Source organism: Watersipora subatra, chromosome 9, assembly GCF_963576615.1.
Source record: "Watersipora subatra chromosome 9, tzWatSuba1.1, whole genome shotgun sequence".
In the NCBI taxonomy this organism is placed as follows: domain Eukaryota; kingdom Metazoa; phylum Bryozoa; class Gymnolaemata; order Cheilostomatida; family Watersiporidae; genus Watersipora; species Watersipora subatra.
In genome coordinates, this window is record NC_088716.1 from 47,877,357 (window position 1) to 47,895,266 (window position 17,910).

Below are 17,910 nucleotides of genomic sequence, written 5' to 3' on the forward strand. Positions count from 1 at the left end.
GAAACGTGTGTCATGGAAACGTGTGTCATGGAAACGTGTGTCATGGAAACGTGTGTCATGGAAACGTAGTGATAGGGTGCAGATTGCTTGCTCTTTTTGATAGGCTTGAGTTTATTGATCCTAGTCTCTTGCACTCGCTCAGACTGTTAATAAATAGGTACGTTTTGTGCTATATCTAAATGATATGGAAGAGAATTACAAACGTCAATGTCTGTTTTGACCAACATATATTGATACACACTGCGATATTGCTCGGAGGAATAATGCGATTGTTTTTGTCAATAGAATAGTTTGTTATAAAACCACCGGCTTAAAATTAACCACTTAATAAATTTTGCACTCTCTAAAATATTCTGGTGAAAAATAAAAAGCTTTATTGACAGAAAAGTTGAAGAATAAATTACAAGACATATTCATCTAAAAAAGAAGAGAAGAATGAGAAGACATAACGAAAGTTGCTAATACCTGCGCTTGACTGGAACTGCGTCAGGCTGCTCTAGCCTGAGAGGAGACTATAGAAAGATAGGTAAAAGTAACATAAACATAAAAAGCACAAAAAGTCTAGGGCAAGATGCCAATTGTTCGGGCTGCATAATAATTCACCTGCTCATTTTGTCTAGTTTTGCATTCAAGTCTTTAGGCTTGGCTAAACATGCTTTAGTTAGTTGCATCTATACTCTTCACCACCTCCCCAAAGATGTCATCTACTTGACCTCTTGCGTCAATCTATAACGAGTAAGCTCATAGTCACCCATGGTCTTGCACTTAATTACTATTATTTGCCTGTTCTGGCTAAACACTATGTGTAGTATGCTTGGTAAATCACTACACCCAATGATCACACCTGCACGCCATGGTCACTTTCCCTACACATCTAGACTTACATTGCCGTTCAATGCACTGATGTCAATGAAATATTAGAGATGCAATTCATTTGAATAATCGGTTTTGGAAATACCAGATTTTGTTTATTATGGAAGTTTTTAATCTAGATCTTTAGTTTGAATGAACCTGTCAATGTTTAGGTTTATCACAGAAATGGTGCTGTCAGAATATTCCACTGCTAGAAGTTGATCTCCAAGACTAAGGTTATACAGTCCAGTTTTATATACTGCGTGAATTTGAACAAATATTTGTCTCACAGAAAGTTCAAGTTTTTGAAAAAAAATTGCCGTTTTGTAAATCAGTTTATGTTTTTCCTTCACATAATTTGGTTCTACATAGCTTAAATATTATCAAACATCGCTTCATGCCTTTCATTTTGAGTTTTAAGTTATGGATCCCCAAATGATTAGTGCGACTGGTCGTGGTGTTGGTAAAATGAAAATGGCAATTATTTTCTTACAACAATAAAAAAAACTGAAAGAGTGTTTTACTTACTGCAATCAAAAGCCTGAAAATGATCCAATGACATGAATGTCTGTATCTGTATTGTTACCTCTACCTACCACACCATCCATCTCGTGTATCACCCAGACTACACCTCAATTTGCCTCTCTTTAACACGAGATGAGACCATGTGGAAATAAAAGCCTCTCTTATCGATTATTAATTTTTTCATTTAGTTTCTCGTAGATAGTTTGATTTTTTGCAACTAGTTTTTACATATTTTTTAATTTGTTACATAGCATTTATATAATGCATTTGTTTTAAAACCAAAAATAAATACCCGAAGCATTTATCGTCACGTTTTCGAGCTAAAACGGATTACGCGAAATACGATATATTTTTATAAGAAGATTTGTTTCATCGTATAAACGTAACAATATCTCTGTCTAGCATGTCGAGGTTTGATTGTGTACTTACAGAATGCAGGTTTTAAATGACCACTGGTAGAATTGCAATACAACACCGAAGCATCCTTTTGCTACCTTGTACCCCAAACAGCCTTTTCTCGCTATGTAGATGCACTCCGTTGCCAAAATTATCTCAATGAAACTGATAGAAGTGCTAGCCAATGTAGAATATTAAAAGATCTACATCCTATCTGGTTAAGTATATTTAATACGCTGTGTAGGACAGCTATTGTAATTTTTCCAAGGTAAGTTTGTGGTATTGCCATCCTACAAACCAGATTTTGTTAGACGTGCCATTAAGTGGTTCCTGTTGGTGAGAAAGCAACAAACTGCAACTTGAGAGAACAGACAATAAATGAAAACAGTGTTGAAGGTTAGGTCTTGTTTACTTGTTGTATGAGATGCTGTTTAGCAGCTTTCATATGAATTAGGTGGCAGAAACGGATAGTATTGTGGTGATATAAAATTTTTTAGCTTATCGCTCTTTGTTGTCAAGAGCCCTAAGGCCTTATGAGTGCGATAGGGAGATGTATCAGTTCCTGCTTATGTGATCAAATTTGGCTGCGTGTCAGCTCATCGTTTTATTCACTATTGTTAGCTGTATTTTTGTCACAGCGTCCTAGTTGGTACTAGCAGCAGCCTTTTAAAGTCAACAATATCTATGAAACAGCTAATCTAGTAAATCTGCTGATGGAGAGCACGTGATAGAGATTGTAAAGATATTAGTGAATTACATTAATGATCAGGCATAGGTGGAGTGTATTACAATACAGGAGTTGTCTTCCTTTTCTTGAGCAGGGTAGGCTAATTCATGTTTTTAAGTATGGGTAATTGACAAATTTCAAAATATAGTGCTACTACAACGTAAATAATCTGTTCCGGAAATGTCTACGTTATAGGAATTTCACATTATACAAACAGTAAAATACATGTAAATTGCCTAATCCATTCCAAGATCTTTCCAAACTCACTGCTTTGGCCATAGAAAAAGGAAAAACTAAACTTTTTAATTTGTGCACTGTACCGTAACTGTAGTAATATTAGTTTGCATCGACAACGTTTCTCTTTTTTGGATCAATTCTACTGGTTTTATAGACCGTGATTACAGTAATTTCACAAAAAAATTGATGGAGACTGCACATCTTCGACGTCCATTTACAAATATTTGTTTATTTTTTTTGTAGACAGCAAAGTCTATTCTGCAACATCAAACTAATAACAAATATTTTATACGTCTGCAATAAAGCAAAACAAAAATATGTTTTTAATGTAAAACAAGTGGCGTCTACTCGTTCGTTGTCTATCTGTATCCAGTGGTCAAGGTTAGGGTAAAAGATAACTTTCGACGATACCAAACTCGTGACATTCTGATTGATAGACTGACACTGTAGCACCTGCGCCAATTGATCGTCTTTAAGTGTTTATGAACAATTGCGCAGCTACCTATTCTTTGTTTTGCCACAACATCTGACGGTCTATGACAACAAACTAAAATGTCGTGAAAGCTGTTTGTATAATAGATACAACGATATATGTACACTACGTCAGTTTTTGTCCCACAAGCGATATGTTACCATTCAAATCGAATTTGAGAACTTGCTGCAACTTGACACTCTACGTTATATGAAATTTGTTACGTAGTACAAAGCAAGAACCGCATAAATTTTTTATGTTATCTGGAATTTACGTTATAGGAGGTATACAATATAGGAGCGTCTACTTTAATAAAGAAAACATTTCTTCTAGAAAATTATCCTGTTACAAAAGAATTTTTTTGGCAATGTTATATGGAGATTCATCCCCTAATCTTGAGTATTTTTGCCATAAATCTCTGCTTTGAAAATATCTTATGTTGCTGCAATTCTTGTTCATAGTGAGGCTCCTAAAAACATCCATTGACCAAGGTAGAAAATTAAATTAGAATGATATAAATACATCAGCTAATTGAAGGCCTTGGCTAATGATACTTACTACTGGTACATAACTAGAAGCATTACTAGCTGTATGATGATAGAACACTTTGAAAGAACACTGCTTTTATTCTCCGATTTCAAGAAGGCATTTGTGCAAACCCATTGTTAGTGAAAAGGCCAAATACCTAGATTTTTAGGTAAGCAGTGTTCAGTGACTTGTCACTTTTCTTGTTGTGACATACGGACATCTTGAAAAGCAGCTTGCAGCATTCTCTCTCATTCATTTTATAAATTGTCCTTTACAGATTTTTTCAGAACCCATATCCTGACGCTTTGTGCCCTCTGCTAACAGTTGTTACATATCAATTGATGCCATGGTCGATCTGATGCCTAATTGTTCAGGTATATTTTACTAAAAATTTATCTTTCCATCATCGAGCTACCATAGCAACTAAACCATTTCTGTCGCTTTTTAATTACTAATTTGCAGTACAAACATTGAAAAATTTCTTATTTTAGTTCGTTGTCAAATGCAATTCTTAGCAATTATAAAACCTTCTAAATGTCTGATAGTGCACTCACAGATCACCTGTTTTATTGATATTCAATGCTAATCTGTGTAGGATATTTGGTTGACTGTGAAAAACAGGTTACTTGCTATTTACTATTGATAATGTAAAACAGTGATCATATGAAATATCCAGAGCAGCTCTAGCAGAATAATGAATGGTTAAAAAACCTACATGGTGTGGAAGCAAACCGGAGCATTACAAAAGCTGTTGAATTACAATAAAGAATGTCGCAACAGATACAACATACATGTACCTCTGCATTGCTGTCGGCATTTCTATCATTTGCTCTCTATGCGCTATTTGCAAGCTATCATTAAATTCATTTTCAGGCATATATATGACTATACCCTTGTCCCAGTTGTTTCAGTGCTCGCTAAAACATACCTTGCATAGTAGTTTTTTCTCATCATAGTGGGCAAGCACCTGATCGCAGTTGTCTCAGTGCTCGCTATAACATACCTTGCATAGTAGTTTTCTCATCATAGTGGGCAAGCACCTGATCGCAGTTGTTTCAGTGCTCGCTATAACATACCTTGCATAGTAGTTTCTTCTCATCATAGTAGGCAAGCACCTGGTCACAGTGGTCATGAAACGTCTTCAGGCGTTTCTTTATTGTCTCTTCATTGTCATCAACACGACCAGATGTCTTGGCTCTTCCTAACAGTCTCTCCACCATAACATCATCTGCTACTTCAAAGTACAGTACGCAGGCAGGAGCAACCAACTAGAAATTCAAAAGTCGAAAAATTGGAATAAGGATTTCTCATCTGAATGAGACAGAATGAATAGCTTTTAAATTGGATGACCTGTCCTATATCTAAAAGATTTTATGAACTTGAAATACTTCATAATATTGCTGAGAAAACATCAGCTAATATGCATATTGCTGACCTTTTGTAATGAGACTCGGTCAATGAGTTGTCCTTACTCCCCTATTTAGTTCTTGCCACTCACAAAGTACAACTCGAAAATATCTATTTCATCATTGAATTAAAATTAAATCAGACTTACTTTAATTTTGTTTATGATTTTAAAAGCCATCTTAAAAGTGTGCTAAGATATATTCCAACAACTGATGGAATGTTTTACAATTAACATTCATACAGGTTCCTTATTCCTGATACTTTTATATACATGTACTAACATTCATCAAATTCAAGGTAGCTGAATATACTGCACGAAACAAGGCATGTCACCTTGTTCTCAACTATTGTTGTTTCATGTCTTTTTGCACGAATAACTTATATTTCTAGTGATAGAAAACAAGGAATAGCTATTATTAGCTATTATGCATTAGTCTTTGCTACAACGAAGAGAACCTAGGGAGGAATTATTGAGGAGGGCTCTTACCTCAGCTTCAAATCTGGTGCCCTGCTCGAGCTCCCTAGGATATCCATCGATAAGAAAACCCTTAGCAGTAGTGTTCTTGAGCATGGCCTCCTTGAGAAGGGTCAGCACAATATCCTGTAAACACAACTAGCTATGACAGCATATATTAAAGTATGTAGTACAGTACTTACATGTAGATATTGCAGAGCAGGAATTCTCAAGTACAGTGGAGCCTCCACTTACGATAATAACTCGTTTCGGAAGCCACTTCGTGAGTATAAAATCTCATAAGTAGAAACGGACTTGACTATATAAATCCGTTCCAAGGCCCCACAAAATTTGGGCATGATATTATTATAAATTATAAATACAAGTAATGGTTAAAACCTACAATAAATACATTTTATAATTAAATTGTTATATTGCTACATAATAGATAGAAAAGGACACATGAAAAGAACAAAGAATTAATAAGAACTAAAGCATGTTTGTCTACTTTTTTCTCTGACCATTTAGACAATGCTAAACGAAGACTGCGGGGAGTTGGAGGACGGCGATCAGAGATGGGTGTTATATTTTTATCCTGGTTTAGTTTTGCTCAGAATGAATATTTCAAGATTGTAAGTCATAATTCTATTTACATCGCCGCAAGCTGAAGAAAGCTGTCATCGTACAACAAAAATGCAAAACTTGAATTCCTAGAAACTGAAGTTATCCTACCCTTTATTTGACATATCATAACTCCAAATTAAATACTGAGCAAAAACAGAACAAGTTGTTCTCTGACTTTCACCAATGATGTAAAACCTCCCACAAGGATAAGTGAAGGCTATCATATGGGTGGGGTTTAATGATTGAGCTCTGTCGGGATGAACCCAAACATAGCACCAGAACAAAGAAATATGCTGAATAAAGCCCCTTGTAAATTTACAAATATTATGAGCAATTGTGGTTATTTTACTGATCTGTTGGTTTCATTTTGTTGTAAAAAAATAGTGGCCCAATATTGTCATCGTTATGATCAGTCAGTTGTCATTCACAAGCAAATTAGGTTTTATATTTAGATTTTGGGTATTAAAACTACATTAGACAGTTTTGCCTGCTGTCCCATCTTATTGGCTAGGTCAAACGATGTGACAACGATGAATGACTGTCATTTTATATTAGGGTTGGCAAAATATTAATCTAAAACTAGGGAAAAAAGGACGTTGTTCGGGGGATTTCGGGTAAATTATATTTATCTTCCTTTAAGCCTATATTACCTCTACCAATCTCAAAATTGGTAAAAATAGGTAATTTGAAATGTTTTATTTTCCACGAATCCATTTTTTTTGGTTAGGTATTACCCCTACACTGTAGAAATTCAAGGTTTGCTATTGTGAACCGCAGGGGTCTACTGACTGAATGAGCTAATGACACGATAACAGCGGTGTTTTCCAAAACCTAACAAGGCAATTCGACCGCCGCGAGAGAACTGTGTTAGCCCTGAAACCTAGGCTAGCGCAATCCCAACAGAGCTCGGTCATTAAACCCCGCCCATATGATTGTCGCCTATCCTTGGGGACTTTATATCATTGCGTTCGCTAACAAATGAAACTAAGTCAGATGCATTGTATGTCATACTCATGGGAGCATATGAATTAAAATAGGAAACAAGCCAAAATATGACTGGCTTTATGGGCATTTTGCTGGTGGAGTCTTTTGTAAGCAGTGGTTCCACTGTAGTTGTCTTCTCATTAAACAAAAGTATGCTGAACTGGTCTAGTTTTGCCTTTTATGTTACTAAAGTAATATGATCTGATGGAAATATTTACGACTACAAATTTACATGACTGCATTGTTCTGTTTTACCTATCATGCTATAAAACCGAGGGTGATCAGCATATCAGTGCGAGTAATGTGGTCCTTATGACTCACAGCTAATGCCCACCTAATTGTTATCATTGTCGTGTTTAAAATCTGAAGGCATCCGCCTTGTATTAGTATTCTTATTTATCATAATAAGCTTACATATGTCATTTACATTTTCATATATTTTACATTTTCTGGGATGTGAATAATTGTGGTTTTACATCTAAAACATATCTGAAAAAGGACGATAAAGTAAAGAAAATGCAACCTGATCCTTGACTGATTGGTTGTGCAGTGAGTTGAAATGTTAGATAACCAACAGTAAACTGATATGCAGCAATACAACTGATGTTTAGTTAGAGATGAGGGCAGCTGTAGGCTATATGGCTACCCTTGCTAATGACTCTTCTTTGATAATGAGGCAAGTTCAAGGAGATATATGCTAGAAATATAATTAGTAAAGTTTTTAAGACACTTTCTCAACTATTTTTGTAAAACAGAACTGCGGATCCCCAAATACAATCTCTTGAACAGATGGCGTCAGTTGCGATACTCCCATGAAGCTATTATTAATATATAGACTAGTAGACAAAATAAATCTAACCAAATATATTTATTTATATTTTTGTAAGAGGAGTGCCTACTGTATATTGCAATGCACATCACTATTATCAGACCATTATGCGAAGGATAATGTCCTTGGTGAATAACCAAGCTATAAAGTTGTAATAGAAGTGACCATAAACTTTGCTTCAAGTATAAATCAATAAACTAAACTGACGTGATTTGACTTCTATGAATTACCCTTGAATCCCCTCTCTGTCTGTTAAGCATCTGTATGTGTGAACTAGAGTAGGACTGATAATTTCAGGCTAAAATCGTAAAGTAACAGTACAGTAACTAATTTAACGAGACACTCACAAGGGATACAAGAGCTCCAGACTCCATTATGGCATTCAGCTCTTTGCCTCTCTCTGAGCCCGACTGCACTTCCTCTCTGAGAAGATCACCGGAGGAAAGGTGGCAGAAACCATATTTGTCTACAATCTTAGCACATTGCGTGCCTTTTCCGCATCCTGGACCACCAACCACAAATATCACCTTCTTTCCAGCTAATTCCGCCATACCTACAAGCGCATTGCCAGTAAAACTTGGAAATTTATAACAATATTTCGACACCCTTTGTAACTGCAGCTCTGTTCTGTACAACCTTGCTGACTTTCTAAAGAGGCTATATACGGTATATTCTATGCATTTATTTAGGGTTATATATTGTGCATAGCGTTCTCCATCCCCTTGAAACATCTTATACTAAGATGTTTATTAAAATACCAGGGCAGGTGCAAAGGCACTTGAAAGTGACCAAGTTTGATTACTGTAATTTATGACTGTAATGTAGTCACCTAATACTAGTAGTTTTTGGTGAGTCAAGGCTTTTAATTGACTTTAAAAATATGAAAAACTCTATAATGGCTCTGAAAAAGGTATGTGAGATTAGTATTGGTATGTGAGATTGATAGAATCAGTATTTTCCACTATTGATATCTGAATAGCTAGAACTATCTGGCTTTTCTTGGGAAGCTGCCAACCAGCTACTCTAGCCTCCATGGTGGGATCACGCAATGCCAATCCAACGAATGATCCAACGCAATGATAAAATACAACATCTATGTGATGCCCTTCCAAACATTTCTGACATCGTTACTAACTCAAACAAATAATGATAGCTTTTAGTGATGCTCACCTGAACGTTTAGGCTTGACAACTATGCACTACTAATTATATTATACAACTAGTAGTATAAAATTTGGACCTTGAAAACTGGTGTAATACACAATGCCAATAACAAATTTTTTTAATTAACAGAGTTGATTGTTGGCTACGAAGCTATAAAAACAATAATTTACTTCTATTATTGGCCTGTGCTATGGATCATGCTCAAGCCTCTCGAATAATAAAAATGCATCCTCTAAGGAAATTATTTTAGATAAACATAAAATTGTCTGTCAGGTACTATTTTCACAAATTGCGCAGCTGTTGCTATCACATTTACTCTAAGTTTCCATCTCGTAGTATCACTTTTTAGTATAATTCACAATTACAAGGTTTCCCTCAGTCTCCTTTAAGCTAGCTTTGTAGCCGAGTACCTGTTCACGAAGGAATACAGTCAGTTTGATTGACCTGATGTTCAGATATTCTTGCTGAAGAAATTACATTTTAAAATATCTGAAATGTGTACTGACTTATGCTAACCAAAGCCTCTTCAATCTGTCAAACAAGGACTCATCTAGGCTGTCTAGGAGTTGTGTTATACATCGAGTTATTCGTTCCATATACAGTATCTTAATGCACCAGTCTAGTCTAACGCCAGTGGAAAAATCCAAATTTAATAAAAAGCTTTGGGGTTTATTTCCGGTAATTAACACTGCGAGAGTGTTTTTACTCGTAAATATTTTAATCCTTTTAAAAAATAAATTATAAGCTTTACTTCTACATATAGTAGACATGGTTTATATCGGCAATATGATACGAAAAATGTATTCGGTTTTTAGCTATCTCTAAATTAAGAGATATGAAAAAGACATGAATACTTAGGGCCATGAACAACAATGAATATTATTACCTGTTAGTTGATCCTCCTTGCTAGCAATATGTGGAAAGATTTAGAGCTCACAGGGTTAATTAGAAAAAGTGCAAGAGTAATTTGTGTGAATTGCAAGTAGTAGTGCTATCAACACGTGTATGCATATGAGCGCAAATGGCTTTACAAGCTCATAAACGTGTAATTACGGTAATAATAGCTACCTTTAGTAAAGGTAAGTGAATAAGTCAATAATTCATTGAGTAAACCCTTACATTGCACTAGTCTGTTATACAGATATGCCATTACAGCGTGTGCCTGTGGATAGTAACTCTATAACAGTCTCAAATACGAGCTGCCTCAGAAAATATGAGTCAGCATATTTGAAGTATTATACATGTAGCTTTACACAAGCCATCAAGAGAATGAAGAATGTGGTTGAGGCAGGATGGAGAATAAGTTGGCTGTTTAATAAAAGTAATCATAGAGACCTTATATGAGTGTATGTGTACACAACTGCTAGAAACCCTCCAATACCGTTAATAAGAAAACTGGACACACCGGGACTAAAGTGGATGGTGGAGAGTCCTAGCAAGGCTTGTTAAAGATAGAGTACGATTTGAACCAACTACCGGTTGTCACACTATTTATAAAGTATAATATGGCAGCCTTATAAATTATATAATATATATAACCATTATAAGTTCTTGGGATGGTCAGATGTTTTATTAGAAATTTGTTTGTAGAATGCACCCTTGAAATGTGAATGGGTTCCTACAACCTTGACCTTGTAACCTGTAGGGCCACAGCTACATTGATTACCTGTGGGCTGTTTGCTGAGATTTGTCGTTTCTTTGCTGTCAACTGCTGATTGTTGACTGAGGTTTGTCTTTTCCTTGCTCTCACCCGCCGATTGTTGACTGAGGTTTGTCGTCTCCTTGCTCTCACCCGCAGCAGTATGTTGTTTGCTGAGATTTGTCGTCTCCTTGCTGCCACTTGCAGATTGTTGACTGAGGTTTGTCGTCTCCTTGCTCTCACCCGCAGATTGTTGACTGTGGATTGTCTTCTCTTTGCTCTCACCCGCAGCAGTAGGCTGTTTGCTGAGGTTTGTCGTCTCTTTGCTGCCACTTGCAGGTTGTTGACTGAGGTTTGTCGTCTCCTTGCTCTCACTCACAGCAGTAGGCTGTCTGCTGGGGCTAGTCGATTGACTACTGTCAGAATCCTCGGAGCTCTTGCTGACTTCCGTCTGTCTGCTGATATCCGTTTTCTGTTGGCTTAGCTTTGTTGATTCCCTGCTGCCCCCTCCCGTAGTATGGGCGGTCTCAGGTAAGATAACCTCTTCTGCAACTATTCATTAACATGGATAGCTAATCAGGGGCGGAGCTAATGCTGAAAATATGTGTGCTTCAGTAATCTATTACAATGATTTTTTCACATTCGAAAGCTATGGCAGCAAATCTGTGTACGGCATTATTATGAAATGTCAATCCACCAAATGCACAATGACTTGAGAAAAATGCAGTTTCTTTCGCAAGCCACTTCACTCAAAATGTTAACTTATAATGCAAGCCGACTTAGTGCTAGGTTAGTAGGCGCGAGTACGCAATGCATATTTGCAGTGTATTGAATTGTGCTGGCTGTATTGAATTGGTTTAACTACTGTACTACCTCAACTATATCCCGTGTAATAGTAACAATACTACTCTAATATGCGAACAAAATGCCTGACATGATTCGTGTTGGTTTGAATATGTCTATTAATATAACGATCTGCCACCTAGTAAGAGATTGTAATATTACTGCCTGGTTCACACCAGATGCCTCTCAAGCACTCTGCTTATGAAAAATTGACCGGACAGTCATGAACATTGCTGTAATATAAAATATAACCGTCATGTACCAGTATTTCTGAGTCTTTCAATGTGCGCATTGATGGAATCTGACAGCGTCTACCTGGGAGCAATCACTTCAATACTTTAAAAATAATTTGTAGTTTTCCAAATACTTTTAAATATTTTTACAGTAAATAACTCACATTTTTTCTTTATTCAATAGTCTAAAGACAGTTTGGTTGTTTTCAAAAAGAGCACTATCCATAATGGAGTGCCTGATGAATTAGTCAAACCTTGACTAATGCTAGGTTTTTGGCTACACCATTGGACTTGGGCGAACAGTCATCTTAGCATACGTAGTGATTTTCCGCATTTAGCATAGCGAAAACCCTGCAATAATGTCTTCCCCAAATCATAGACAACAAAATAATTTGAACTGCGTTCACACACTGCATAAAGAGTGAATCAAATTTTAGATTCACTGTCAGTGATGCAGGCCTTCAAATGTTTTCTATTTAGTGTGGCATATTGTTATTGTCTATGCAAAAATGTATTGAGTCGAAAGCATTATTAAAATCAATCGCAGCGCTAGTATTCCCACTAGCTAATGACTCCGCCCTACATGCTTCATGTTGTTTGTTTTGGTTTATTTTAACTGTTATGTCTACCATCATATTTTGTGAATTGCTTTTATCCAGGAGGAAAAATATATTTGTACATACATGACCTTTGCATTTGCTGTCATTATATTGATTTACTGAGCCACTGTTGATAATTATATTGTTATAATATATTTTTCTGTTTATCTGATGGAAATAAGGAAACACATGTACATGATGGTAGCCCAAATCTTATACTAACACAAAAAGAGCTCGAATGTTCACTTTCATTTCTAAACATACATGTGAGTAGCTCATTAGCGTATTAAGTTATTAACTATGAATGCGCGGCGTGTGTAAGGTACAAAGAGCTACCCTTACCAACAGTGTCTAAGGTACATAGAGCTACCTTTACCAACAGTGTGTAAGGTACATAGAGCTACCCTTACCAACAGTGTGTAAGGTACATAGAGCTACTCTTACCAACAGTGTGCAAGGCACATAGAGCTACTCTTACCAGCAGTGTGTAAGGTACATAGAGCTATTCTTACCAACAGGGTGTAAGGCACATAGAGCTACACTTACCAACAGTGTGTAAGATACATAGAGCTACCCTTACCAACAGTGTCTAAGGTACATAGAGCTACCCTTACCAACAGTGTGTAAGGTACATAGAGCTACCCTTACCAACAGTGTCTAAGGTACATAGAGCTACCCTTACCAACAGTGTGTAAGGTACATAGAGCTACTCTTACCAACAGTGTGCAAGGCACATAGAGCTACTCTTACCAGCAGTGTGTAAGGTACATAGAGCTATTCTTACCAACAGGGTGTAAGGCACATAGAGCTACACTTACCAACAGTGTGTAAGATACATAGAACTACCCTTACCAACAGTGTCTAAGGTACATAGAGCTACCCTTACCAACAGTGTGTAAGGTACATAGAGCTACTCTTACCAACAGTGTGTAAGGCACATAGAGCTACTCTTACCAGCAGGGTGTAAGGCACATAGAGCTACTCTTACCAACAGTGTGTAAGATACATAGAGTTACTCTAACCAACAGTGTCTAAGGTACATAGAGCTACTCTTACCAACAATGTGTAAGGTACATAGAGCTACACTTACCAACAGTGTGTAAGGTACATAGAGCTACTCTTACCAAAAGTGTGTAAGGTACATAGAGCCACTCTTACCAATAGTATGTAAGGTACATAGAGCTATTCTTACCAACAGGGTGTAAGGCACATAGAGCTACACTTACCAACAGTGTGTAGGATACATAGAGCTACTCTTACCAACAGTGTGTAAGGTACATAGAGCTACACTTACCAACAGTGTGTAAGGTACATAGAGCTACTCTTACCAACAGTGTGTAAGGTACATAGAGCTACTCTAACCAACAGTGTGTAAGATACATAAAGCTACTCTTACCAATAGTGTGTAAGGTACATAGAGCTACTCTTACCAACAGTGTGTAAGATACATAGAGCTGTTCTTACCAACAGGGTGTAAGGTACATAGAGCTACACTTACCAACAGTGTGTAAGATACATAGAGCTACTCTTACCAACAGTGTGTAAAATACATAGAGCTACTCTTACCAATAGTGTGTAAGGTACATAGAGCTACTCTTACCAACAGTGTGTAAGGTACATAAAGCTACTCTTACTAACAGTGTGTAAGATACATAGAGCTACTCTTACCAATAGTGTGTAAGGTACATAGAGCTACTCTTACCAACAGTGTGTAAGATACATAGAGCAACTCTTACCAACAGTGTCTAAGGTACATAGAGCTACCCTTACCAACAGTGTGTAAGATACATAGAGCTACTTTTACCAACAGGAAAAGATAGAAAGGCTTGTTTATTGTCTTTACTAGAGTTGTAAAAATGGCTAAAGACTAACGTTATCCATTAAGTTTAGTTGACATCAGTAACTGTTGGTAAGTGTTTGTAACTCTTTCCACACGGCGTCATGGTTCACATTAATTAGTCATGCTCAGGCGGAAAGTTTGACCAAACCAAACATTTCTGTTCATATCACATAGCCTTTATGCCGATGCCCACATACAGGCTTCTGTCAATTTGGGGGTAAACAGGCACAAATGTCAAGTGGACGTTATCTCTAATTCTACTCTTTTACATTCAACAGCGTATAAAGTGTGCCACTATATTGCAGCAATTACTACATTCTATAGCTACAGGTCTTGTTCTCCTTTTCTCTCTAACCTTAGAGGGTACTCAGTGGAGGCCTCTAACCTTCGAGGGTACTCAGTGGAGACCTCTAACCCTAGAGGGTACTCAGTGGAGGCCTCTAACCTTAGAGGGTACTCAGTGGAGGCCTCTAACCCTAGAGGGTACTCAGTGGAGGCCTCTAACCTTAGAGGGTACTCAGTGGAGGCCTCTAACCTTAGAGGGTACTCAGTGGAGGCCTCTAACCTTAGAGGGTACTCAGTGGAGGCCTCTAACCTTAGAGGGTACTCAGTGGAGGCCTCTAACCCTAGAGGGTACTCAGTGGAGGCCTCTAACCTTAGAGGGTACTCAGTGGAGGCCTCTAACCTTAGAGGGTACTCAGTGGAGGCCTCTAACCTTAGAGGGTACTCAGTGGAGGCCTCTAACCCTAGAGGGTACTCAGTGGAGTTGTACAATGAATTTTAATTAGATAATATGTGGCAAGGAAGAGAGTTCATTCATCAGTAGATTCGGGCTAATGAAGAGAATAACTTCTCACAAGCTAGGGCTAACAGCCAACCAGCTACAACATCAGCTAAAGTGAAATGCGGCAAACAACTTCTATTGATGGAATCCACTGTAGAAAGATCAAGAGGGATTATGATAAACAATAGTTCTAAAATATTAGGAGCCGGTGAGCTGCAGGCTTGTTGCCAAGTCTGGAGGAGTTTACATGCAATGAAGATGTGGGCGCAGTCAGTGGCTGTTATTAATAGCCTCCTGATAGAGAGCTGAGAGTATTGCAGGAGTTGTCCGTCTCTTAAACACATGAGAAGCTTTTTATAGCTAAGGGCTGTAATTAGTGGAAACTGCAGTGTAATACGATGCAAGGTGCACGCTGTTAGCTGAAAAAAGTACAAGGTGCATGTTGTTAACTGAAAGAAACGCAAGGTGCATGCTGTTAGATGAAAGAAGTTTTAAAAGTGAGAAGCTACAAATTCTAAGAATTGTTTTAAGATAGAGAGCTGCTTAAAGGTGATATGGCAAGATATCATAAGTGGCTAAATTTAACCACTTGGTTGTTTACCCGAGAATGTGTCAAAATGTAACAAAAAGCTTTCAAAAGTTAACTCTTCCAACCAACAAAATGCAAAAAAAACAAACATTACAAAACCTAATCTTTGCTTTTTGAATTCAAGGACCTACTAACAGCTTTATATGGCAATGCTACATACCGTATATAAGATGATATATAAGATGTTATATTATATGTACACTATATAGATGTACAGAAGATGCTGGGTTGAATAAATTTTATAACATATTATTAAGCAAATATAACTTATTATATCACTTTTTTTGAACTATAAGCAACACAGCTAAAAGAAATTACTAATAATGCAGCTATTTTTGTGCTTCATAGCATCTAACACAAATTGGTTAATTATTAGTTTTGGAGTTGTGCCTTCATTTAAAACAAAGGTAAAGCATTATATTTTACTATTTGAAATACCTACAGCGATGCCATTTAAGACAAAATTAAAGTGGGGCGTTGTGAGAAGCAGTAGACTGCATATCTAATTTGCTACTTCTAACTTAAGGAAGAGGAGTTACTGGTGAGTAGAGCAAGAGAAGAGCATTTGCTGAGTGTTTTATTAAAGGTTGACTTGCAACAAAATTCACATTACCGTTATTTGATATGAAAAGATTCACCATGTCTTACTCTCTTGTGTTGTAGGTGCAAGATATGTGGAAAGGTGATTACAAGCTCTTAAAAGCTCAAAAACGAACAAAAAATCGCAGCCACACGAGACCGTCGTAGTTTGGATTCCCTTTCCAAAACGGCTCAAATGTGATGTTGTTGTGAGAGATGGTTTCTGTTTACATTTTCTTGCAACCTTATTCGTCGAAATATTTTCACAAATATACTTCACGCATTCAATAAAACTATGTCTATTGTTCTTACGTGTCTGTTTTATCGTCATCGTAATGCTGTCACTTTTAGCGGTGATATCTTATAACTTACCGTAAAAATTCGTTTAATTTTTTAGCCTTAATTTGAAGGAGTACATATCATTGTCTGATAATCATGACGAGCCTGTTGGTCACTTGTGATAATTGAAAAGTGCTGCAGAAATTATTTGCGAAGTATTGGGTCACATGATCAGATTACGACTTGCCGATTAGACCAGGCCGAAACAAAACTGTAAAGTAGCGAGCATCTATATTTGATACGGGGTCTTCGGTAAAACCCGAAGTGTTTGTCATAAACTAGTACTACGATAAGTTTTATATTGAGCTTTGTATTGGCCTTTCAATTCACATGAGAACATACGTGACAAGACGATAACTAAATTTCGTGGCTACGTCATCGAAATGAAGAGATTCCAATATACGGCGGCTTTTCGTTTTTGAGCTTTTAAGAGCTTGTAATGACATTTCCACATATTTGGCACTTACAACACAACAGAGTAAGACACGGTGAATCTTTTGAGATCAAATAACTGTAATGTGAATTTTGTTGCAAGTCAACCTTTCACTAAGCTATTGCAGTTAGTCGTGATTGTGTTTTCCTTCCATTAACCTATTCTGATGGTATATCAGTATCAGAGAAGTTACTCACCTGCAATATTTGCCTCGCTAGAATCACCCTGAAACAACAAAATGATGCTATATATAATGGCTGAAATGCTATTGCAGACAATTTACAACCTTATCCCCGAGTCAATATCATCACCATACATAGTCTTAGGGCAACAACGATAAAAAGTAAACATTCAGTTCAAGAACACTTTGTCACTTATTTTAAAAATACAGTTCTCAAAATACACGTTGTCCCAGAAAGAACAGTTGAAGGGACTGTTTGACTATAAATCTAAGTAGCCGTCTGCAAGATTATTCAGGTTTGATCTGAAGTATTCTATAAAAGGAAACCAGGTGAATCGCTGCTGTGGAGTATCATAAAGAACTGACTAGAGAGCGAAGTACGTAAAATAAACATCAAACTTATCTACATACCAGAGCTGCTGAAGAGGCACTGCGATCAGCATGAAATATGTAGTTTACTTCTGAAGCTATTTCTGCATGCACATCATCCACATTCTTTTTGTCAACTGTAACCTTGAAAAACATTCAAGTAAAGATGGCAGCACAGCACCTCTGCAAAAAACTGCCATTATTTTTCAAACACTAGACTACAATCAATGCAAAAACTAACTTGAGTGCCTCATTGATATGATATACTAGTAGTCGATGGGACT

At 36.9% G+C, this 17,910-nt stretch overlaps 1 protein-coding gene across 2 annotated transcripts in view; it reads right to left on the minus strand.

The window, feature by feature from the left end:
• Positions 1 to 216: 216 nt before the first annotated feature.
• Positions 217 to 17,910, minus strand: part of LOC137403615 (adenylate kinase isoenzyme 5-like) — a 37,728-nt gene continuing 20,034 nt past the window's right edge. The window contains exons 12-19 of one of the 2 annotated variants that reach the window (XM_068089592.1): positions 17,669 to 17,770; positions 17,274 to 17,301; positions 10,865 to 11,389; positions 8,383 to 8,588; positions 5,632 to 5,745; positions 4,853 to 5,005; positions 4,666 to 4,704; positions 217 to 726 (exon numbers count right to left, since the gene is read on the minus strand). In XM_068089592.1, coding sequence (XP_067945693.1) covers positions 658 to 726; positions 4,666 to 4,704; positions 4,853 to 5,005; positions 5,632 to 5,745; positions 8,383 to 8,588; positions 10,865 to 11,389; positions 17,274 to 17,301; positions 17,669 to 17,770 — 1,236 coding nt within the window. In that variant the 3' untranslated portion in view covers positions 217 to 657. Of the gene's footprint in view, positions 727 to 4,665; positions 4,705 to 4,813; positions 5,006 to 5,631; positions 5,746 to 8,382; positions 8,589 to 10,864; positions 11,390 to 17,273; positions 17,302 to 17,668; positions 17,771 to 17,910 lie in introns of both variants that reach the window. The other variant, XM_068089591.1, reaches the window with a different exon arrangement.